This window comes from Somniosus microcephalus, chromosome 30 (assembly GCF_052327205.1).
Source record: "Somniosus microcephalus isolate GS21.2 chromosome 30, FLI_Smic_1.0, whole genome shotgun sequence".
Classification (NCBI taxonomy): Eukaryota; Metazoa; Chordata; class Chondrichthyes; order Squaliformes; family Somniosidae; genus Somniosus; species Somniosus microcephalus.
In genome coordinates this window covers 7,889,060-7,914,925 of record NC_141016.1, presented here as the reverse complement: position 1 = coordinate 7,914,925, position 25,866 = coordinate 7,889,060, and the positions used below count along the sequence as shown (strand labels likewise).

The 25,866-nt window shown below is 49.3% G+C and overlaps 1 protein-coding gene across 1 annotated transcript in view; it reads right to left on the bottom strand.

Annotated features, from left to right (window-relative positions):
- LOC147097903 (rho GTPase-activating protein 25-like) overlaps positions 1-25,866 on the bottom strand; it is a 67,039-nt gene that overhangs the window by 7,836 nt on the left and 33,337 nt on the right. The window contains exons 5-7 of the mRNA XM_085970958.1: positions 14,622-14,829; positions 12,787-12,919; positions 453-526 (exon numbers count right to left, since the gene is read on the bottom strand). Of these exons, the coding sequence (XP_085827084.1) occupies positions 453-526; positions 12,787-12,919; positions 14,622-14,829 (415 nt within the window). The remainder of the gene's footprint in view (positions 1-452; positions 527-12,786; positions 12,920-14,621; positions 14,830-25,866) is intronic.

Genomic DNA, 25,866 nt, shown 5'->3' with positions numbered 1-25,866 from the left:
CTACCACAGAAGGCTGTGGAGGCCAAGTCACTGAACATATTTAAGAAGGAAATAGATAGATTTCTAGACACAAAAGGCATCAAGGGGTATGGGGAGAGAGCGGGAATATGGTATTGAGATAGAGGATCAGCCATGATCTTATTGAATGGCAGAGCAGGCTCGAATGGCTGACTCCTGCTCCTATTTTTCTATGTTTCTATGTCACCCATTCCCAACCCCATATCCCTCCATTCCCAAATCCACATCCCTCTATTCCCAATCCTGTGCCAGCCATTCCCAATCCCATACCCCTCTATTTGCAACTACATATTCCTCCAGTCCCGAAGAACATTCATTAAACAAATAAGCCTCGAGTCCCCATTCTGATTTTCCGACATCAGCTGGAACAAAGACCAAGTGTGCAATAACCAAGGGGTGGGTGGGTGTCGAGGGTCTCAGGTGGGCGACCTTACCTGCAGATGTAGCTGAGCAGGTTGTAGTTTGCTTGAGGCAACAACGACACCTGTTTCATCAGCTCCTGCTGCCCCTGTTGGGAAAAGGCAACAATTCTTGGCGTTAGTTGCGTGTCAGACCAGGTTGCCGCAAAGTACATTGTGCCTCTTTTAACCCACAATTTGCTGGTACCAGAAGAAATGATTCAAGAAAATAATTTTCGTTAGATTCTGGCCCACCAACAACAACAACCTGTATTTATAAAGCGCCTTTAATGTAGTAAAACGTCCCAAGGCGCTGCACAGGAGTGTTATCAGACAAACAAAATAGACACCGAGCCACATAAGGAGAAATTAGGGCAGGTGACCAAAAACTTGGTCAAAGAGGTAGGTTTTAAGGAGCGTCTTAAAGGAGAAGAGAGAGGTAGCGAGGCGGAGAGGTTTAGGCAGGGAATTCCAGAGCTTAGGGCCTCGGCAACAGAAGGCACGGCCACCAATGGTGGAGCGATTATAATCAGGGATGCTCAAGAGGGCAGAATTAGAGGAGCGCAGATATCTCGGTCGGGGGGGTGGGGGGTGGGGGTTGTGGGGCTGGAGAAGGTTACAGAGATAGGGAGAGGCGAGGCCATGGAGGGATTTGAAAACAAGGATGAGAATTCCTGGGGAAATACCCGACAGAACCTCTCCCAGCGATGCACGAATGTCTCCTTGAGAAGGGGACTGATCAGCACAGGCAATAATCGTTCTTGATCATTGTATCGCCCCCATAAAATACGAGGAAAATAATCATTACACACAGTTTTGAAATAGCTCAGAATTAAAATGGAAGCTCCTTTTCCTTCAAAGGTAAGAAATGACCAGGCCAGCTTTGCTGATCTGGAGATTAGCCAGAGTACAGGGGCTTTGTTTTTAGGTGCTAATTAAATTGTATATCATGGCCAAGGCATCAACAGGTAGTCGGCGCCCATGGATCATGCTGGCCGGCACCAGCTCATTGGTATTCTACCCAAGCGTTTGTGCCAATGTGTCTTTAATCATGGATGACAGCTCTGACTGAAGAGGACTTGGGACTGGATCAGTCCTGAGAGTTCTTCTGTTGTCTTTTTAGTTCTGACAAGGGCTCAGTGGGTGAACAGAGATTTGCATCATCCACGTCCAGCCTCACATCTGGAAGGCTTTCCAGATCATCGCAGACAAATCAGGCTGTTTGATCCCAAAGTGCTGCCGTTTATCAGAGTGCAATAAATACTTTCTAAAGAGGGTATCAACCCCTTAAAGGATGTTTTCAATATTTATTGGCGGCCGTGCCTCCAGCTGCCTGGGCCCTAAACTCTGGAATTCCCTCCCTAAACCTCTCTGCCTCTCTTTCCTCTTTTAAGACGCTCCTTAAAACCTACCTCTCTTTTGGTCACCTGTCCCTAATATCTCCTTATGTGGCTCGGTGTCAAATTTTGTTTCATAATGCTCCTCTGAAGTGCTTTGGGATGTTTTACTACACTAAAGGCGCTAAATAAATCCAACTTGTTGTTGTTGTTTTAAAGTATTGTGATAATTCAGTATCTTACCGTATCGATTGGCTTCTAGAAGTCTAGAAATTACAGCACAGAAGGAATCCATTTGGCGCATCATGCCAGTACCAGTGAGAGTTCTTCAACTGGAGCTATCTATCTCGTCCCATTTTCCTTTGCTTTCCCTCTGATAGTCTTATCCAATTGCCTTTGCAATGATGATCTAGGCAGCTGTGGCTCAGTGGGCAGCACCCTCACCTCTGAGTCAGAAGGTTGTGGGTTCAAGTCCCACTCCAGAGACTGGAACACAATAATCCAGGCCGACACTCCCAGTGCGGGGCTGAGGGAGCGCTGCACTGTCGGAGGTGCCGTCTTTCGGATGAGACGTTAAACCGAGGCCCCCGTCTGTCCTCTCAGGTGGACTTAAAAGATCCCCGGCGCTATTGGAAAAAGTGCGGGGGAGTTCTCCCCGGTGTCCTGGGCCAATATTTATCCCTCAACCAACCTCACTAAAACTGATTATCTGCTCATTATCACACTGCTGTTTGTGGGAGCTTGCTGTGCGCAAATTGGCTGCTGCGTTTCCTACATTACAACAGTGACTACACTTCAAAAGTACTTAATTGGCTGTAAAGCGCTTTGGGACGTCTGGTGGTCATGAAAGGTGCTATAGAAATGCAAGTCTCTCTTTCTGCCTAAATATCCACTTGTGGTAAAGCATTCCATGTTCTAATAACTTCCTGGTGAAAACATTTTTTCTAATTTATTCCTTTGTTCTTCTTGGGACGATTCTCTTTCCATGCCCCGTTAACAATTTGGCGACCAATAGAAACGATGCTTCACTCTTTACCACCTCAACATCTTCAATAGTTTTGAAAACCTCAGTTAGACCGCTGCTGCAGTGGGGAAAAAGGCCTCAACTTTTCAAGCTTCTTTTAATTACCATAATCTCTCATTCCTGGTATCCTAGAAGGACAAGGGCAGCAGGCGCATGGGAACACAACCACTTCCAAGTTCCCCTCCAAGTCACACACCATCCTGACTTGGAAATATATCGGCCGTTCCTTCATCGTCGCTGGGTCAAAATCCTGGAACTCCCTCCCTAACAGCACTGCGGGAGCACCTTCACCACACGGACTGCTGCGGTTCAAGAAGGCGGCTCACCACCACCTTCTCGAGGGCAATTACGAATGGGCAATAAATGCTGGCCTTGCCAGCGACACCCACATCCCATAAACGAATTAAAAAAATAAAAAATTCTGAGAATTCTTCACTGTAAATGGTACCCTTTCCAAGGCTCCAATATCCTTCCTACTTTCATTTCTTACAATCAATTTTACAGTGGGGAAGGAGCCAATGCGCCTCGCTGAACAAGCTCTCCACTTGCAGCTACTCCCCTATCCCGTTCCCCCTTCCCTTTTTAATGTTTTCTCTTTGAAGTACTACAAATGCTGTTAATGGATTCTGCTTCCACCACTGTTTCTGACTGGGCTTTCTATGTCCTAACAATCCTCTGCATTAAACTTCCCCTAACTTTTCCCTTGTTCTTCCAGTGATCTTAAATGTATGGCCCCCAGATACTGACTCACGAACCAATGGCAATAGTTTTTCCCTACTTACCTTCTCAAAACTCCACGTAATTTTATCAGTACCCTTCCGTGTATTAATCATTCATCAATACATTTGAACAAGTCCAATAAGGAATTCCGGAGAAACTTCTTTACCCAAAGGGCGGTAAAAATGTGGAACGCGCTACCGTAAGGAGTAGTTGAGGCGAATAGCATAGATGGGAACATTTAAGGGGAAGCTTGATAAGCGCACCAGGGAGAAAGGATATAGGAGGATAAGCCGATAGGGTGAGATGAAGAGGGGTGGGAGGAGGCTCGTGTAGAGCATAAATGCCGGCACGGACCTGTTGGGCCGAATGGCCTGTTTCTGTGCTGTAGACTCAATGTAAGTATTAGCCTGTTTACATTGGTTTGTCAATCTTGGCATTTTCTGTTTTTAAAGGCTAGGCAGGAGAACATGATGGGCCTCCCATGCGAGCCGCAGTGAATAGGGGTTCACTGTTTAACCGCTGCACGCCACCCCTACACAGCACACACAAGAGCACAGGTTTTTGATTAGAGCAGAAGCCGTTTGCATATGGATTCCAACACAAGACAGCAGTGGTGGGGGATTAAAGCTTGAACCCTAACAATGGCATTGTGGCGGAGCCACTAAGGGACTCCGATCAATTGTATATAATTCCCTTTAATAATATGTTAGCTACAGTCTGAGTCTGTGGCCTAGAAATTCAGTCTGGACACTTTTGGGGCGCTAAAGTCGGGCGCTCGCTAAAGTTAGCGCCCACCGGAAAGTGCAGGCCACCTCGCCGAAATTCAGTAGAGTTGGCCAAGAGTTTGGCCGAGCGCTGAAACTGGCGTTGCAATGCTCTGTTCAGGCGCTAATCCGACGATGCGGCCTGACAACGCCGAGGCCGGGCGCAGCGCAGGTGCGGTCATGTTTTGATTGACAGCAGACACCCTGACGCCGGCCTGCTCTTAAAGGGGGAAGGGTCGACTTTGACTGCTGCCACGCCCTGCATACTGGAGCCCTGCAGCCAGGCCTCAACACTGCTGGTGGGCCAAAATAGCGCCAGGAGACATGGAGAGGGCCCGTGAACGAGCGCAGCGCTTCTCCGAGCATGCTCTGAGGGTGCTCATTAATGGTGTGGAGGACAAAACACAGATCTTGTGCCCGGACAGTGGCAACAAGGCTCCCAGGAGCGAGTACAGGAAAGCCTGGAGGAGAATCGCCCGCAGGGTGTCATCCACCTGCGATGTCCCCAGGAGTGCGGACCAATGCCGCAAGAAGTTCAACGACCTCACTCGGTTGGTGAAGGTGAGTACCCTTTCCAGTGTCCTCCTCATCCTTGCATGTGAACCTCACATTATGGGCAAAGGGACCTCAAAGGCCTAATGGGCAGCCCTCCTCCCGCAGCAATGGCACTGGCATGATCATCAATAGCACTTTCTGCACTTACCACACTGGCCAAGCTATTCCACCATGGGAGGCAGTGCACACAGCAACAGGGCACCACACTGGCCAAGCTATTCCACCATGGGAGGCAGTGCACACAGCAACAGGGCACCACACTGTACTTAGAGTCCGTCCTTTCTCTTGCAGGCCAAGCTGGCAAGGAATTTGAGGAGCCAGACTGTCACCGGTGGAGGCCGTCCCCAGTACCAGGCGCTCACTGATCTGGAGGAGAGCGTGGCTGGACTCATGCGTTCCCGGGTGACTGGCCCTGTTGCGATCGGAGATGCGGACCCTGTACTGGAACCCACTGGTAAGGACATGACCGGTTGGACCTCTCTCGTTGCCCTAGCGCTTCAGATCTAGATCCTTTCCCACTGACCGACAAATGCGCATAATGCCACCACTCAGGCCTCCCTCGCTGACGCCGTGTCCTCACTCTAAAGCTACTCTTATGCCTTCCTGCTTTCAGCTGCTGAGGAGAAGGTGGTCCCTGAAGCTCCGAGTGCCAGGCCCTTGGAGGAGGAGGACGACGAGGACCAGGAGGAAGGCGGCACATCGGGGGAACCCTCAGCCGCGCCAGGGGATGGCAATGGAGGGGGGACGTCAGGCCTGCAGGAGAGCCAGGGGGAAGTGTTGCAGGGGAGGGCAGATCCTGTGGCCAGTGGGGTTGAGGCACGCGGGAAGGGTCCGGCAGCACACCGGCCTGCTCCCCAGAGGGGGGAGGTGTTGCAGGGGAGGGCAGATCCTGGGCGCAGTGGGGTTGAGGCACGCGGGAAGGGTCCGGCAGCACGCCGGCCTGCTCCCCAGAGGGGGGAGGTGTTGCAGGGGAGGGCAGATCCTGGGCCCAGTGGGGTTGAGGCAGGCGGGAGGGTTTGGCCAGCTCGGCCGCCTTCTCCCCAGAGGGAGAGTCCTCCCTCCAGTCCGGAGAGGGTCCTCGCCCAGGAGGTGCGCCTCCTCGAAGAGATCTCGGCGGCCTCTGAGCGGCGCCACCAGGAGTTCATGGGGGTTGTGGACCAGATGCCTCAGGCCATTCAGTCCCTGGCTCAGAGTGTGGTCGCATTCGGGGAATCACAGGCCAGGGGGGTGGAACAACTCGCGGCAGCCCATGACAGGGGTGTCCAGCATCTCGCGGCAGTGCAGGACGCGACTCGCGAGATGAGTGGTGCCGTCCAGACACTGGCACAGCTGATGCGGCCACATACCAGGGCAGTTCGGGCACTCACTTCTGCCACACTCGCTGTGGCGCAGAGGCTTCGCCACGGCACCCGCCGCCCTGCTGCAGCACAGCGGTCTGGCCTCCACCAGATAGCTGCGCCTGCTGCACTGCCAGGCCGGCCGAGTGCCAGTGTCTCTGGCGAACATCGCGCGCCTGCCATCAGCCAGCTTGCCCCCCTTGGTGCAGCCGATACTGCCACTCCCCCAGCCAAGGTGCGACGAGCTGCTGCTGGCACTGATGCTGGCCAGCGACAGCTGCAGCAGTCAGCAGCCGGCCCCTCCCGGGACGTGCGTCGTCTAGGCCGACCCCCAAGGGCATCTGCCGACACGCCTCGGGGCCCTCATGAGCCTTCCCCCAGCCTTGTCCCAGCCACAGGGCCCAGGTTGAGGCGGAGCAGCAGGTCGGGCAGGGGCCGGGGAAGGCTGTCTAAGGACTCGCCCTCTCGGCACACCCACTAGAGTGTGGTGAGAGCGGTTTTTTATATATGGGGGGGCTTGTGTTTTGGGGGGGATTATTTTGGGAAGGCCGAAGATCAAGGCCTTGTTTGTTTTTATGGGGGTGTTTGTGTTGTGGAGGGGGGCCCTTATTTTTGTAAGGCCGATGTTGAAGGCCATTTGGATGGCCAAGTTTTGTAAGTCCTCCCCAGGTTTTGGGAGCAACAGATGTTTTTGACTTTTTTGGGGCTCTTGTCTGTTTTTCTGTTTCATGTGGGAAGGGCCCTGAGTTTGTGAAATAAAGCGTTTTATTTATTCAGCATGTCCAGGTGTCATGTTTCAAGTGGTTGTTGCGTTAACCGGCTGAGGGCTTGCGGAGCGGCTGCCTTCAGGTGCGTACATTTCCACAGCCCATTCCCTGACAGGGGGCCTAGAAGTGTCGAGCAATAAGCCCCCGGCGGACGGCCCTTGGACCTTGTGGCTCCCTCCTGGGCTGGTACTCCTCCTCCTCCTCCTCCTCATGGTCCTCCTGCTCGTCCTCCTGAGGTGGTGGTGCAATGTCAGGTGGCAGTGCCTGAGTCCTGCGGATAGCCAGGTGTGCAGCATGCAGCACACGACGACGAACTGGGAGACTCTATCCGGCGAGTACTGTAGAGAGCCGCCGGAACGATCCAGGCAGCGGAACCGTTGCTTGAGGACGCCTATCGTTTGCTCTATGATGTTCCTTGTGGCTTGATGGCTTTCGTTGTATGCCTCCTCCGCTGGGGTCCTCGGAGCGGGAGCGGGGTCATGAGCCATGTACACAAAGGGTAGCCCTTGTCCCCAATAAACCATCCCCTTGGTGGAGGCTGTGCCTCGAACATGTCAGCCACAGTAGTCTGGCGCAGGATGAATGCATCGTGGCTGCTTCCTGGGAAGCGGGCATTGACAGCTAGGATGCGCTGCCTGTGGTCACACACCAGCTGTACATTGAGGGAATGGTAGCCCTTCCGGTTGCGGTAATCCTCGGCATTGTGGATAGGTGCCCGCATAGCCACATGCGTGCAGTCAATGGCGCCCTGCACCATGGGGAAGCCCGCGAACCTGCCAAATCCGACTGCACGCTGCTCCTGCCTCTGTCGGGTCATGGGGAAGGAGATGAATTGGTGTCTCCTCGCGAAAAGTGCATCGGTGACCTGCCGGATGCAGCGATGCGCGGCAAACTGGGAGATGTTCGCTATGTCCCCAGCAGCGGCTTGGAAGGAGCCGCTTGCATAAAAGCTCAGAGCCACCGTGACCTTCACTTCCACCGAGAGAGACGTCCTGCACATCAGCTGTGGACGCAGATCTCTGTGAAGCAGCTGGCAGATCTCTGCAACCACCTCCCTTCTGAAGCGCAGCATCTTAACACAATGCGCCGCAGTCATGGTGAGATAGGACACCTGCTGCCGGTATTGCCTGAGTGTGTAAGGCCTACGTTGCCGACGCCTGATGGCCCCTCTGCGTCTAGGCATGGCTGGCCCTCTCGCACAGCGTCTGCGAGCCCTTCGCACATAATGCTGCAACTCAGGGTTGCACCCCCATACAGCCCCCATAATGAAGTTGAAAACAGTGAAATCACAATGAGTCAAATGTCAAAGCACTGGCCAGAAGCCAAAAATACCTCTCCTATGTTGTCCCAAATCAGTTAGCTCTGTCCCTTGGTCTCTGTCCAGAAATCCAAAGCAGTAAAGTCATTGCAGCAAAATGGCTGGGCTTTATAGGTCAGTGTAAGTGCCCTTTAATTAGCGCTCCCCGAGGCCCACAGGGCCTCTGTTGCGTTCCACTTCACAGTTCTTAGCAGCGCCACGCCCACATTGGGCGGGCGCCACTGAATTTCCGGTTTGGGGCGCACAAACAGCGTTGCGCGACGATATGACATCATAAGCTGCGCGCGCACCTGAGCGGGCGCAAACACTTTGCGCCGGCGCTAAATGTCAACTGAATTTGGGCGTCGGCGCGGATCGCGCTGCGCCCGGGCGCAAAGTGCCTAGCGCTGGAAGTAGACCCCTCTTATGGCGTTAACGGCTGGCGCTATCCACTGAATTTCTAGGCCTGTATCTTTGTTTTCACTGTTTACATGTACAGAGCGCGATCACTTTAATAGCGCGGGTAAACGCGATGACGTCACGCCGTTCATCACGTGATCCCCCACCGGCGGGAAAAACGTGATGACGTCATGACGTCAGCCACGGGACCGCCCAAGCAGTCCTCATGGAGCCTCTGAACTGACTAGACCTATATTCGATGTTCTCCTGTAATTATCCGTTAAACTCTGTTAGTTTTCATTAAACCTCGTTTATTTGATCGCCTGAGTGGACCTCAGTCTTTTGATAGGAACTAGACATTCCTACAGCATCATGCATATATAGGATTAACAATTTTTCTGAAAGCGAATGTCCTCTCTGTAAATAGACACGGTAAAGTACCATTACAGACATCTTATCGTGATAGCACGGGCACTTAAATAAAAATAAGCAGCTCTTTAGAAAATCACCAATGGATTAATGGTAATTAAAACAACTTGTATGAATAGACGTCCTATTTAAAATAAAAATATTATCACAATGCTTAGAGGTATAAAGGGATTGGAGTACAAGAGTAAAGAAGTCTTACTATAATTATATAGGGCTTTGGTGAGACCACACCTGGAGTATTGTGTACAGTTTTGGTCTCCTTACCTAAGGAAGGATATACCTGACTTAGAGAGAGTTCAGCGAAGGTTCACTAGACTGATTCCTGGGATGGGGGGCTTGTCCTATGAGGAGAGATTGAGTCGACTAGATCTATATTCCCTAGAGTTTAGAAGAATGAGAAGTGATCTCATTGAAACAAATTCTTACAGGGCTTGACATGGTCGAAGCTGAGAGGTTGTTTCCCCTGGTTGGGGAGTCTAGAACCAGGGATCACAGTCTCAGGATAAGGGGTCGGCCATTTAGGACTGAGATGTGGAGAAATGTCTTCACTCAGAGGGCGGTGAATCTTTGGAATTCTCTACCCCAGAGGGCTGTGGAGGCTCAGTCGTTGAGTATATTCAAGACAGAGATCGATAGATTTTTGGATATTAAGGGATATGGGGATATGGGGATAATGCAGGAAGGTGGAGTTGAGGTTGAAGATCAGCCATGATCTTATTGAATGGCAGAGCAGGCTTGAGGGGCCGAATGGCCGACTCCTGCTCCTATTTCTTATGTTCTTAGGTATAAAAAAGGAACAAAGTGACATTTTAAAAAGATCCGCAGGGTATTCCAGTTTCGAACCATAACTTTTAAGAAATCGAGAGCGATTCCCCAGTGCAGGTGCTGTGTGTATAGTTGTGTTTGTGCAGCTTCTGATCGTGCCGCACCCCAAGGTGGAGTGCTTAAAATAACTCTGTGTTGGCACTGAATCCATTCAGCCCTCTGGCTGCAAAAATGGACTGCACCCACTGAACCTGCGGCAGCATGTCACACATAACTGTGCTTTCGTGTAATAATAACTCTCATTATTGGAGTGGATTCTTTCAGTCTCCGCACCTGCTTTTATTCTGAACCGCAACCAACATTCTTAATTCTTTTGAACTCTCTGTTGCTGATTCTCCAGTGCGAGGCCCTGAAGTGTGGCAATGTATATTGCATGTTTTATTCCTCGTGGCCCATTCGAGATGGCTTGGCTCTAACTCAATCTAGGTTTTTATTTACCGTCTTTAGCCAACTGCGCAGAATCTACTCTCTCCATCGATCAACGTACGGCTTCACCCAGCTCTTATATCAGATTTCACTGGAGCGATACAATGAGGTGCGCGCCCGAAAGGCTTAGGGGGGAAAATTCAGTCGGTTAGCGCCTCTGGGGGTGGGGGTGGGGCGCTAACGACTTACCGCCCGCGCAATTCACCTGGCGGTTTGCGGTGGCGCTGAACACTACCCGCCACGATCTCCTGTGCCCGGAGATCGTGACATCATCCAAGCGCGCACCACCCCGGTAGCGCCCCGGACCGGAAATTGATTCCCCCCCCCCCCCCCCGCCGTCAAGCGCCTGCCGTTTGGAACGACAGGTAGAGGGGGGCGGTCGACTGGGAGCTGGGGGTGCGCTTTTTAAAGGCGTGCGCTTCCTGTTTTGTTCCACAGCCACAACCAGAGCCTCCAATGCCTGGGTCGCTGAAGCGGCGAGCTCTCTCCCTGGCCCTCTGAGCAGCCAATGATATTCCTGGTTGAAGAATCGCACCTCCTTGCAGGCTCAGGTCACAAGCAGGCATGATCAGGGTGAGACTGTGCAGCGTGATTGAAGCTCCCCGTTAAGAACTGGAAGGCGTCAGTCTGTCTGTGGACTGGGTCATTGACAGCGCCCGAGCTTGAGTAGCGATCTGAGGTAGCATAGAAACATAGAAGATAGGAGCAGGAGTAGGCCATTCGGCTCCTCGAGCCTGCTCCGCCATTCAATGCGATCATGGCTGATCATCCAAATTCAGTACCCGGTCCCTGCTTTCTCCCCATACCCCTTGATCCCTTTAGCCTTAAGAAATATGTCCAACTCCTTCTTGAAAATATTTAATGTATTGGCCTCCACTGCCTTCTGTGGTAGAGAATTCCACAGGTTCACCACTCTCTGGGTGAAGAAATTTCTCCTCATCTCTGTCCTAAATGGCCTACCCCTTATCCTTAGACTGTGATCCCTGGTTCTGGACTCCCCGCTCTGCGACGTTAGCGCCCTAAGAGAAGTGTGTAGCGCTTGATTTAGCGCTCCAATCACCTCCAGGGGCGCTGAAGACGAATACCGCCGTCGGCCGGTGCTAATTTGCGCCGGGCGCTAAGGTTTGCAGCCGGCCGATGTTAGCGCCCCAAAATGGTCGATACCGAATTTTTCCGCCTCGGTGTGGTAAGAGCACTGCGTGATTTGGGGCTGAGCCATTTAGAGGAAGAGGGCAGGACCCACGCCGGTTCTAGACTGACTCACCTGACCTGAGCTGGGGAAATCCCACCATCAAGGTGAGGTGTGGCCCATCAATGAGCTTGGCTGTGGAAGCCCTCACAATCCAATTACCTGATGACAAGAACTGCCGGAGCTCAGCTATGAAGAATGATGAGGTAGAGGTACACACTTTTCTTCCTCTCTCCAACACCAAATCATGCTTTACTAGGGGGGGAGAAATTCGGTATCGCCTCTGACTGAAAACTTGGCTTCTATCGCCCCATGAGGTGATTGGAGCGCTAAATCAGGCGCTACACACCTCTCTTAAGGCGCTAACGCTGAGGAGCGAGACGCTACCTCAGAGCGCTGACGAAGCTCGTGATGTCAGTCAGCAATGGAACACAGACACACTGGCGCCGGCCAGTTCTTAAAGGGGAGGGTCGATCTTGCTCTCCATCCACACCCTGCTCATTGCAGCCTTGAATCTCAGCCTGGAGAGACCTGTACATCAAATCTGCTGGAAAGAACAATGGAGAGGCCCAGGGAAAGAGCTCAGAGTGCAGCCCCTATAGTCTCTTCTAAATCAATACAAGGAAGGGCAAATCAAAACCAACCTGCAAAGTGCTGCTCAGTACCCAAAACTCCTTCACACAGCGTTGAATCTCTCTAGAAGTCTCTCTCTCTCTCTCAGAATGCGTGGTGCAAAAATGTCGCCGACAAAAAAAGGCAGGAAGCGGTCGCCTTTAAATAGTGCTTCCCCCAGTCCCTTCCCGACTGCAAAACGCTCCCCTCAACCTGTTGTTGCTAGCGGCAGGCGGTAAGGCAGGGGGCGCCACTCAATATCTGGTCTGGGGCGCCTCCGGGGCGCTGCACGTTCGGCTGACGTCATGATCTGCCGGCGCAGGAGATCGTGGTGGTAGTGTTTAGCGCCGCTGCAAAATGTCTAGTTAATTTCGCGAGTGGCGCAAACATCACCGCGCCCGGGCGCTAGTTGCTTTGCGCCCCATTAACGGGAGGCGCAAGCAACCGAATTTTTCCCCCTAGGTCTCCGAAACCATAGAACTCCTCAGACCCCCTTTTCTACTGGAATCTAAGCTTGTCATCACTCAAGAACCATTTCTTGATTTACCGTGTCTTCTCGCCTACTGTTTTCAAACATTAATCGGCGTCCTGCACAGATTTGCATCCCTTTTCAAAACACACAAGGAAGACCTGTATAATCAACACTGCATTTCAGAAGACAGAGATAGACAGGTAGAATAACAACGTACCCCCTCTTCATCACTGCTCATTGTCTGACTGCATGCAAGGAAGTCTTCGTACTGGGACCACGGGATGACTGGTTCCGGGAGCTCTCTGAGGTACAGCTTGAACAAAGAGGCTACAGTGTGCACATCTGTATCCCTGGAAGAAAAGTGAAGTTTCAATATATGAACTCTGAATGAAGATACAATGAACTCCACAGAAAAGGAGAAGTTTTAAAGAACTTATTCACAGATAATCGCACAGATTTAATCGCGTTTAGGACAGGCCATGAGGTAAAGGCATCGCTGGACCTAGTCGTTTGTCATTTATTACAAGGTTTTCATTGTCAGGAAGGAAGTAGAGCATTTCATACAATTCAGGGTAAAGTCAGTCACTGGATAAAATTGCATGAGTTAAATGGGAATCACATGGCGATTTCCCTGCGTAACATTAACCCAGGCTGGGATGTGTATCTTCTCTCAGTGATCAGCACTGATGTCTGGCCCATCTTTCTTTCCCCAGTTGATTTATGCCTTGAGTTCAGTTCTTTATGGGGTAAGAAGGGAGACTGTTCATGAACATGGTTTTGGGTGGGGTGGGGAGTGTATATATTGTGATACGCAAGGTACCACAGTTGTGCGAGACAGTTTGGATGGACTATATGGTCTTTACCTGTCCCCTCATTGTTCGCATGCAATGTTAGTGCTGGGGAATTTAACACCTTGCCACTCTGGGCACCCAATGTACCATGAATCACTCCTAGGTCATATATACCATGGGTTAGATGCAGCAGGAGCTCCCTCTATCCTTCCCCAATGACATTCTTCCACTTCAAGCTCAGAAAAGCCATTTCGGATCAAGATCCTTGTGCTCAAGGCGAATATAATACTTTGAATCGACATAAGAACATTTGAAATCGGAGCAGGAGTCGGCCATACGGCCCCACGAGCCTGCTCCGCCATTCAGTAAGATCATGGCTGATCTCCTACCTCCCGCAGAGTGTGAGGCATCGGGATTTTAACTCCATAACATGCATGCCATAACACTGGAGGTAATTTTGACTTTGTGAAACACGTGATCGTGAATTGCCAGCCCAGTTTGCATCTCTCCTGATTTTTATTTCTATATTACCCGATGGCGAAGATCGGGAGGGGTGTATAAAGGGCGGCCGACCTGCTCCAATGTCGCCAGTTTTACTCCGTCACCTAATGTTAAGATTACCCCCAGTGTCTTATGTAGTGTCACCAATCAAGATGGTAATGGCTTGAGCAGGGCAGTATTATAAGAGGGGCTTGCTCATTGACTTGAGGTCATCCAAAACTCGGCTGCCCGTGTCCTAACTCGCACCAAGTCCCGTTCGCCCATCACCCCTGTGCTCGCTGACCTACATTGGCTCCTGGTTAAGCAGCGCCTCGATTTCAAAATTCTCATCCTTGTTTTCAAATCCCTCCATTGCCTCACCCCTTCCTATCTCTGTAATCTCCTTCAGCCCCACAAACCCCGGAGATATCTGCGCTCCTCTAATTCTGTTTTCTTGAGCATCCCTGATTATAATCGCTCAACCTTTGGTGGCCGTGCTTTCTGTTGCCTGGGCCCTAAGCTCTGGAATTCCCTGCCTAAACCTCTCCGCCTCGCTACCTCTCTTTCCTCCTTTAAGACGCTCCTTAAAACCTACCTCTTTGACCAAGCTTTTGGTCACCTGCCCTAATTTATCCTTATGTGGATCAGGGTGTCAATTTTCTTTTTTGTTGTCTTAAAATACTTCCTGTGCAGCACCTTGGGATGTTTTACTATGTTAAAGACGCTATATAAATACAAGTTGTTGTTGTCAAAGATGGTTTCAAAGTAGCTATTTGCATACCGATCAAAAGATGGCCTCTCTCCAGAGTCAAAGGCATCCCTCAGTTCTTTTACTAGGTTGTCTTGCCCTGGTAACCGAAAGATTCCTTCCTCATTCAGTCCATGCTCCCGCATGAAATCTGCACACTGCTCCACTATAATGGGCACCAGGTGTTTCCCAAACTTTTGCTCGTACGCCACCGTGTCTGCCAGACGTTGGCCAAAGACAGCTGAGGAAAGAGAAAGAGTTGAAGTAAAGAAGACATTCTGAGCTCCGACACGTTACATTTCTTCGGCTTGAGGGTTGCGGGAAACAGAACACAGAGATAATGGCCCAGAAATTCGGGTCTCCACGCGCTGGGTACTCACCCGTAAGCCCGATGGAAGTGCCGGTTTCGTGCATGCACTGCGCATGCGTGGGAAACCGGCACTTCCGTTCCTCTGAATGAAGGGGTTCAGAGGTCGGACGCGTGCGCAGGGGAGTCTGCGCGTGTGCTTTGAACTTACATTTTTTTTTACAGGTTTTTCCGTGAGGGTAAGTCTGCAGGATTTAGAAATTTAAAAAGCAGGCGTAAGGCCTGCTTTTTACAAGGTAAGTGGTCAATTAATTAAAATTAAAACATTTTTTCCACAGGTTTATTATTTTTAAATACTTTAAAGCAAGGTAAGTCTATTTTTAGCCCCGTTAGGAAATAAAATTATTTTTTTCAAAAATTTAAATTATTGTTTAAAATAGTTATTTAATGTAATTTATAGTTTATTTAAAAAATGTGATTTAAAAAAAAAATTATTTGAAGGTTTACTGCTATTTTGGGGCCGTAGTATTTATAAGTCTTGACAGCTCTTCCTGTCAATCTTATGAATGGGCTTTTCCCTCCTCCGATTGGCGGCCCAAGGCCCACGTGATCCCAGGGGATGCATCGAACTAACTGCGCCCCTGGGATACGCAAGCACTGCGCGCTGGCAGCTGGGCCAGGCCCCGGAGCGGAATTCCACGGGGCCCTACAGCTCAACGGCCGGCGTGCTAGGTAAGTACAGGTCGGAGGCTTGCACCCGCGGGAAGCCCCCGACCCGAATTTCTGGGCCAATATCAACTTTGTGATGCTTGGCCTGTTAAAGTTCATAGAATCATAGAAACTTACAGCGCAAGAGGCCATTCGGCCCGTCGTGCCTGTGCCAGCTCTTTGAAAGATCAGTCGTGCTCAGTCCCACCCCCCCGCTTCTTGTCCGTAACCCTGTGAGTTCCTCATCCTCAAGAACACGTCCAACTCCCTTTTAAAATTATTGATGGAATCAGCTTCCACCACCTTTTCAGGTCGAGCGTTCCAGATCCCCACAACTCGTTGAGTGGGAAAAATTTCTCAAAACCCCCTCTAGACCTTTTGCAAATGATTTTAAATCCATGACGTCGGGTTATTGACCCTTTCGCTAAGTTTTGTATTAACAGTTTTTGAAGATCTGAAGCAAAGTAACCTAGATTTGAACCCTTTGTGTGTACTTAGATGCAGAATATGGAGGCTCCAATCAGCCAATCTTCTCTTCACTAGCATTATGTCCTGCTTATATATAAAATCCTAGCTTTATACAAGAGCCCGTTCGTGTTGTACATACATTACAAGCGTTTCTTCAGCTGTCCAGATCCACTGTTGGATGTAGCCACGAGTGCATACCGTTAAATTGGCCCAGTGTTGGACACCGTGGGAATGTCCTTGGAGCTGCTCCCTCTCCACCACCATAACTTCGCCGGGAGAGCAGTGGAAACTCTGTTTACTCACGGGAACAGCTCTGAGGAAATTCACAGACCCATGCCAAAGCAGGCAAACTCTGTATTTTCCCTTTCCAAAGGACACTGAAGACATCTCGCCATGGCTCAGTGTCTGCACTCTCGCCTTGCGGTCAGAAGGCTGTGGGTTCAAGTCCCTGCACCAGAGATTTGCGCGCATAATTTAGTGCAGCACTGAGGGAGTGCTGCACTGTCAGAGGTGCCGTCTTTCAGATGAGATATTCAACCGAGGCCCCGTCTGCCTTCTCAGGTGGATTTAAAGGATCCCATGGCACTATTCAGGGAAGTATCGGGGAATTCTCTCGTTGTCCTGGCCAATATTTATCCCTCACCCAACACCTAGAAAACAAATTATCTAGTCATTTATTTCATTGTTATTTGTGGGACCTTGCTGTGGGCAATTTGGCTGCCGCGTTTCCCTATATTAGAAAAGTGACTACACTTTTAAAAAAAAGTACCTCCTTGGCTGGAAAGTGCTTTGGGACATCCTGAGGTCATGAAAGGCGCTATATAAATGCAAGTTCTTTCTTTCCATCGAGAGACAAAATATAACCACAAGGAATTTCCTCGGGCGTTCCACCAATCTGCTGCTGGAGATCGATGGAAACTCCAAACGAGCTTTGCACCAAAGTTTTGGCTGCTGATCAGAGGAAGCCCAAAGGAAATTCCTGGCGCTTGTGCAAAAGATAGTGGGCTGAACTGGCAACAACTGTACCTGCATAGAAACATAGAAGATAGGAGCAGGAGTAGGCCATTTGGCCCCTCGAGCCTGCTCCGCCATTCAATGAGATCATGGCTGATCATCCAAATTCAGTACCCTGTCCCTGCTTTCTCCCCATATCCCTTGATCCCTTTAGCCTTAAGAAATATAACTAACTCCTTCTTGAATATATTTAATGAATTGGCCTCTACTGCCTTCTGTGGTAGAGAATTCCACAGGTTCACCACTCTCTGGGTGAAGAAATTCCTCCTCATCTCTGTCCTAAATGGCATACCCCTTATCTTTAGACTGTGACCCCTGGTTCTGGACTCCCCCGCCATCGGGAACATCCTTCCTGCATCTAGTCTGTCTAGTCCTGTTAGGATTTTATACGTTTCAATAAGATCCCCTCTCATTCTTCTAAACTCCAGCGAATATAAGCCCAATCGACCCAATCTCTCCTCATACGTCATTCCTGCCATCCCAGGTATCAGTCTGGTGAATCTTCGCTGCACTCCCTCCATGGCAAGAACATCCTTCCTCAGATAAGGCGACCAAAACTGCACACAATACTCAAGGTGTGGTCTCACCAAGGCCCTGTACAACTGCAGCAAGACATCCTTGCTCCTGTACTCGAATCCTCTCGCTATGAAGGCCAACATACCATTTGCCTTCTTAACCGCCTGCTGCACCTGCATGCTTACCTTCAGCGACTGGTGCACAAGGACACCCAGGTCTCGTTGCATCAGAAAGAGGAGACACTGTGTAAAGCTGCAAGCACAGCACTCCCAGGGTTACAAAGCCACCAGAGACCTGACTAACATTGATCTGTTCATGATTTTGGACCCATCGCGCCCATTCCAGTTGGTTGCAGTCATACCTGTGACAAGTAACACCCAAAGCTGCAGTAAAATCTGACCGCACAGACATATATATATATGCCAGGCACTTGAATGGACACAGGGCTCAGCTGCAGGGCTTCCACGCCAGTATTCACCCAAAGTGGCTCTGCTGAGTTCAGTCCGTTGTTCAGAACACCACTGAGCAAAGGGGCTGAAGAATGACAAATCTCGGAGTGCAGAGCGGACTGTCCCCATCTCACCTGTTTTAACACACAACCTAACCATTGTGGTGCCAGTCACAGCCCACTTCCCACTGCCTTCAACAAAAAACAACCACAACTTGCGTTTATGCAGCAAAATGTCCCGCGGCGTTTCACAAGGGGCGATTATCAAACAGAATTTGTCACTGAGCCACATAAGGAGATATTAGGACAGGTGACCAAAAATATTGGTCAAAGAGGGAGGTTTTAAGGAAGAGGTAGAGAGGCGGAGAGGTTGAGGGAGGGAATTCCAGAGCTTAGGGCCCAGGCAGTTGAAGGCATGTCCGCCGTTGGTGGAGCGATTAAAATCGGGGATGGGCAAGAGGCCAGAATCGGAGGAGATCTCGACAAAAACCAACTACAACTTGCATTTATACCATGTCTTTAATGTCAACATAGGTGTAAGGAAAACAGACGAAGAGCAAGGTGGGGGGAGTTTAGAAAGAGTGACCGAAAGTTTAGTTAGAAAAGATATACTTGCTCTCGAGGCAGTTCAGAGAAGGTTCACTCGGTTGATTCCGGAGATGAGGGGGTTGACTTATGAGGAAAAGTTGAGTAGGTTGGGCCTCTACTCATTGGAATTCAGAAGAATGAGAGGCGATCTTATCGAAACATATAAGATTGTGAGGGGGCTTGATCGGGTGGATGCGGGGAGGATGTTTGCACTGATGGGTGAGACTAGAACTAGGGGGCATAATCTTAGAATAAGGGGCTGCCCTTTCAAAACTGAGGTGAGGAGAAACTTCTTCACTCAGAGGGTAGTAAATCTATGGAATTTGCTACCTCAGCGAGCTGTGGAAGCTGCGACATTAAATAAATTTAAAACGGAGATAGACAGTTTCCTAGCAGATAAGGGAATTAGGGGTTACGGGGAGTGGGCAGGGAAGTGGACGTGAGTCTAGGTTCGGATCAGCCATGATCCTATTGAATGGCGGAGCAGGGCCGAGGGGCCGTATGGTCTACTCCTGCTCCTACTTCTTATGTTCTTATGTAGTTAAAAGAGTTGAGTTTTGAAGAGGTTATTAAAAGAGGTGCTGAGGTTAAGGGCAGAGGGAATTCCAGAGAGTAGGACCCAGGTGGCTGAAGTCTTTGCAACTAATGGAGGGACAATGGGAGCGGAGAATATAGGGCTGAAGGAGGTTGCAGGGGGCAAGGCCATGGAGGGATTTGAAGATGATCAGATGGATTTACAATGTAATGCAGTGGAGGATCTTATCTTATGTTATGTAGGATGTGGGGCCAATATAGTGAGTGACAACAGGAGTGTTGGGCGAGCGGGACTTAGTGTGGGACAGGTTATGTGCGGCAGTGTTTTGGACACATTGGAATTTATGTAGAACGGAAGCCAACCAGGAGGGCGTTGAAGCGATCGTTAGGGAATTGAAAATTCCCGAGTATGTTTTTATCAGAGAGTAAAGTGATCCACAATGTGATGTTTTGTTCCGGCAGTTCTGAAATACACCCAAAGCAGGCCGGTGAACAGATCTCTTCAATAGCACTTTAACGGTGTCATTGTTTGGGTGGGAACATCTTGACTCAAAGTGGCTTGTTCATGTAGCGGGCTGGCTCACACCTTTCATAAACTGATAGACATAGATCAGAACAGCTCAGCCTATATTTCACTTGGCAGCGCACGAGGTGCATGTGGTGTGAAATAACAGAAGCCCCATTGTCTTACCTATGATCACAGTCTCTTTGTACCACAAGTATGCTTTAAGTCAGAGCCTGGTAACTAGAAACCAGCACTGTTGCTGTCAGTCAGGTAAAGACGGCATGCTGTAGCAACATCCCCGTTGCAATTAGTTGTCTGGTCATGGATTTGGTTTGTGACCAATTTGGCAAGCTTGTGACGCCCAATCTCATGGTCAGAAAAATGAAGGGATTCTCGTGGCCGCCAGTGCTAAAGCAGCGGCTTTAGATTTGGAAAAGGCACGGCATCCTATCCTCATTGAGAAACTGATCTTTGGCGGCATCTTTTTATGAGTTATTGAGCTGGCTGCATGACTTCCTCTGATGGCCTGAAGCATCGGACCATGATAAATGGTTGACTGTCCAATTACAACACACGGAAACATGGGGTCTCTCGGGGGAAGCATGCCTGGCCTCGCTCCTCATTTTCAATCATGTGACAATGAGCAGGATGCACTTTTTCTGCTGCCCCTCTACTCCCCGACCTTATTTACACTTTTATCAATTTTAATTCATTGGATGTGGGCATCACTGGCAAGGCCAGCATTTATTGCCCATCCCTAATTGCCCTTGAGAAGGTGGTGGTGAGCCGCCTTATACAACTGAGTGTCTTGCTAGGCCATTTCAGTAGGGCAGTTAAGAGTCAACCACATTGCTGTGGGTCTGGAGTCACATACCGGCCAGACCGGGTAAGGACAGTAGATTTCCTCAGTGAACCAGATGGGTTTTTACAACAATCCAGTAGTTTCAAGGTCACCATTACTGATACTAGCTTTTTATTCCAGATTTATTTAATTAACTGAACTCATGTCTCACAGATCATTAAGTCCAGGCTTCTGGAGTACTAGTCCAGTACCTTAACCACTACACTACCGTACCCCGTATAATAGAGATGGGCAATAAATGCCAGCCTTGCCAGTGATGCCCACGTCCTGACAATGAATATTAAAAAACTGAATCAAATCTGAGATAAACATGTCCTAAAGGTCTTCTCTAGGTCTGTGAAACAAATCCTAGCCGATAACCTTTAGGAAGGACGTGAAGGCTTTGGAGAGGGTGCAGAAGAGGTTTACTGGAATGGTTCCAGGGATGAGGGACTTCAGTCACGTGGATAGACTACCAGAAGCTGGGGTTGTTCTCCTTGGAGCAGAGAAGACTAGAGGTGTTTAAAATCATGAAGCGTTTGGATAGAGTAAATAAAGAGAAACTGTTTCCAATGGCTGAAGGGTCGATAACCAGAGGGCACAGATTTAAGTTGATTGGCAAAAGAACCAGCGACGACACGAGGGGAAAGTTTTTTACGCAGCGAGTGGTTAGGATTTGGAATGCGCTGCCTGATAGGGCGGTGGAAACAGATTCAATAGTAGCCTTCAAAAGGGAATTGGATAAATACGTGAAGTAGAAAAAATTACAGGGATCTGGTGAAAGAGCGGGGGAGTGGGACTAACTGGGTTGCTCTTCGAAAGAGCCGGCGCAGACTCGATGGGCCGAATGAGGTCCTTCCTTTTGCTGTGCTATTCTGCCGCTAAAACAATGGAGAATTGACCTCTCTTGCCATCAGCTGTTTGAAACACTTGATATTTCCTAACATTTTAGCGCAGTGACTTCAGCTCTGCAACTTAAGAGTCATTCTATAGTAAGTGGGTACACCCACCAGTATAGGAATCTAGAACAACGGAAGTGAGAAGGGAGCAGAGGGCTGTGTGCCCACCAGTAGTCCTGCAGATTAAAGTTTTTGCAGAAACGTGTTACCCTGTCTGGTGTATGAACCATCCCTTCTGGGAGTCACACCTACAACTGAGGCCAGATTTCCAGTTGCGTTACTGGGGTTAAAGAGGCATCGACCTTCATCCAATCGCTGTACAACACCAGCTCCAGCGGCGATCAGCATGCAGGGGTTGACTGGCCCCTGGTAAATTAAAACCTTCTGAAAATATCTTTTGATAAGTAGGCTCATTGGGAACCGAGGCTCAAGTGTGAAAACTCTCGAGCCTTAATGAGATCAAATGTTTAGAAAGGCTTACAGTTCAGAACAAAGATCGGGAACAATGGGACCAAATGTTTGAAAAGATTTTTGCAAATGCACCTGTGCCTCCGGTAAACATGCCAACAAAAGGATTCCAAGTTCTCAGGATCATGGTAACGATATTAATCGGGCTTTGGGTGTTGGAAACCTAGTTGGTTCCCTCTTTTTATGATGGACTGTTCAGTGCCATGGCAACTGGCATCCAACTGTAGAGATGCCAGCAGACACGTGGGCTGAACAATATTCAGGTTCTCAATAAAAGCCAAATGAGTACGTTTGTGGTGTGCCACAGAGTGGGTTGATTTCACCCTGTGGCCTGGCTGGAATCATTGGGAGACATCGTATTGTGTAAAGAGTTGCAGGAAAGAACCCAGATTCCTACCACTCCATGGGGGCAGCACGCTGGCACAGTGCTGTGCTACACCAGCGGCTGGCCGATTGAAGAGTAAGTTGTGTGCATCAGACATCCAGTAAACATTCCTATCGCTGCTAACTTAGAAAACATAGAAGATAGGAGCAAGAATAGGCCATTCGGCCCCTCGAGCCTGCTCCGCCATTCAATGAGATCATGGCTGATCATCCAAATTCAGTACCCTGTCCCTGCTTTCTCCCCATATCCCTTGATCCCTTTAGCCTTAAGAAATATATCCAACTCCTTCTTGAATATATTTAATGAATTGGCCTCTACTGCCTTCTGTGGTAGAGAATTCCACAGGTTCACCACTCTCTGGGTGAAGAAATTCCTCCTCATCTCTGTCCTAAATGGCTTACCCCTTATCCTTAGACTGTGACCCCTGGTTCTGGACTCCCCGACCATCGGGAACATCCTTCCTGCATCTAGTCTGTCTAGTCCTGTTAGAATTTTATAAGTTTCAATGAGATCCCCTCTCATTCTTCTAAACTCCAGCGAGTATAAGCCCAATCGACCCAATCTCTCCTCATACGTCACTCCTGCCATCCCAGGCATCAGTCTGGTGAATCTTCGCTGCACTCCCTCCATGGCAAGAACATCCTTCCTCAGATAAGGCGACCAAAACTGCACACAATACTCAAGATGTGGTCTCACCAAGGCCCTGTACAACTGCAGCAAGACATCCTTGTTCCTGTACTCAAACCCTCTCGCTACGAAGGCCAACATACCATTTGCCTTCTTAACCGTCTGCTGCACCTGCATGCTTACCTTCAGTGACTGGTGCACAAGGACACCCAGGTCTCGTTGCACTTCCCCTTCTCCCAATCTATTGCCATTCAGATAATAATCTGCCTTCCTGTTTTTGACACCAGAGTGGATAACCTCGTTATATTGCATCTGCCATGCTTCTGCCCAATCACCCAACCTGTCCAAATCATACTGGAGCTTCTCGGCATCCTCCTTACAGCACACACGCCCACCCAGCTTTGTGTTGTCTGCAAACTTGGAGATATCACATCTAGTTCCCTCGTCTAGATCAGTAATATATATTGTGAATAGCTGGGGTCCAAGGACCGATCCCTGCGGTACCCCACTAGTCACTGCTTGCCACTCGGAAAAAGACCCGTTTATTCCAACTCTTTGCTTTCTGTCTGCCAACCAGTTCGCTATCCAAGTCAATACCTTGCCCCCAATCCCATGTGCCTTAACTTTACACGCTAATCTCTTATGCGGGACCTTATCGAAAGCCTTTTGAAAGTCCAAATACACCACACCCACTGGTTCTCCCTTATCTATTTTACCAGTTACATCCTCAAAAATTCCAGTAGATTAGTCAAGCACGATTTACCTTTTGTAAATCCATGTTGACTTTGTCCGATCCTGAATTTTTCTTCTTCTTCTTAGGCAGTCCCTCGGAACCAAGGATGACTTGCTTCCACACTAAAAATGAGTTCTCGGGTGACCGACAGTCTCTGTCGCTGTTGGGGTTGTCCACGAGGGTCCTGACATTCCAGGTCCCGAGCTTCATTTTAAAGGGTGGAAGATGCCTGTGCGTGAATTCTTTTAACGTGGGGTGGCCGTTGCACACCAGCTACCACACGGGCTTGACAGAGCAAGGTCTTGGTCCAATGACAAGGGGATCCAAGACGATTGGCGACCAGGCTCTACTAACACAACTAACTCGCTGCTAACACAACATCTATTTCTCACTGTATTTCTCAAAGTTAACTCATATTAAAGTTATGACTTTGTACACGCTCTTATAAAGCTGCAAAAGTGTTTCGTTACAAGCTTGATGAATGAACTGTCAAAACTCTAGGCAAAAACGTTCCGTTTTCCTCTGACATTAAGTGACCCGCTCTTTGCTGTCAGTGCGACAAAGCTGGCTGTACAGTATCCAAATCCCGGTGCAACCCCAGCGAAAAACCCGACAGATAAAGAAAGGAAAGGGCCTACCTTTATTGCAGGAGAAGCAGCTCTTCAGCCCATTGCAGCCAAGCTTCAAGCGGGACGCGGGGAAGGGAAAGCAGAGCAAGCCCCATTTGAAGAAGGCTTTGGCCTCAGGCATGGGACCCAAGCAGCCGAACGACTGGGAGGCAGGCGGTTCAGAACAGACCCCTTGCAACAAAAGTCAGCAGCGAGGCAGCTCCTTGCCAAGCTCCATGCCAACCGCTGAACAACTGTTCCTTCAGGACATTGAAGCATTCTTTGAGGAAAGCCACATTCCACTCTCTGGATCCCATTTTGATTGAAAGCACAATTCCTTTCTCAAAGCCACAGAGCGGGCCTGTACTTGCCTGGCTCTTTGAGGCTGTATGAATCAGTAGCGAAGGGCGGCACAAACCTGCTCATTTGCAGCTCCTCTGATCTCCAAAGTTTTCTTTTCTCTCAGATTTTAAAGTGCAAAAATAGGGGTGGGAGGGAAAAAGTGGGCTTTAAGAGGAGGTAAATGCTTTTAAAATTGACGTCGCAAATCAATATCTCTGGATTTTTTTGTTGTGTTTGCTCATTCATAAGAGATAGGAGCCGGAGTAGGCCATTCGGCCCCTCGAGCCTGCCCCGCCATTCAATAAGATCATGGCTGATCTTCGACCTCAACTCCACTTTCCCCAGATCCCTTAATTCCCCGAGTGGATTCCATTTCTATTTCTAAGAACAAATTTCCCATCTAAGTTTCTCTCTCTAGTTCTCCCATGAAGGTACTGACTGATGCTTGGTTACGGCTTCACACATACTGCCCGCCCTCATCCAAGTTACGGTTCTAGTGTCAGCCGTGGCACAGTGGGCAGCACTCACGCCTCCGAGTCAGAAGGTTGTGGGTTCACGTCGCACTCCAGAGACTTTCTAGGCCGACACTCCCAGTGCAGTGCTGAGGAGAACATAGCCTAGCGATCGAAAAAGGCAGACACAGGCAGACCAGGCTGCCAAGAGAGGACAGGATATGCTCTCACTGCAGTCAGGGAGTGGTGGAGACAGAGATGCACTTCCTCACAGCTTGTGGAAAATATCAGGGCATCAGGGAGAATTTCTACCAAAAATTCTCACAAATATGCCCTGATTTCAGAAATCTGAATGACAACCAAAAACTCCCATTCCTACTGGGAGAGGAGAGAAGCTGTATAACACTGGCGGCGCACTATGTTACAGCTTGCCATGAACAGAGGGACAACCAGTAAACTAAGAAAAAAATATATATAAACAATGCGAATGTATATTTATACACTCAGGGATATACCTGTTTATACACTGTATGAATAGAACTGCGTTTATGTGCTAAACCATAAATGTATTTTGATGCTTTGGCAACATAAGATGTAACTTATCATGCCAATAAAGCGATTTAAATTGTAAAAAAAAAAAAAAAAAAAAATTGAGTGCTGCACTGTCGGAGGTACCGTCTTTCAGATGAGATGTTAAACCGAGGCCCCGTCTGCTCTCTCAGGTGGATGTAAAAGATCCCATGCCACTATTTCGAAGAGGAGCAGGGGAGTTCTCCCCGGCGCCCTGGCCAATATTTATCCCTCAATCAGCATCACTAAAACAGATTATCCGATC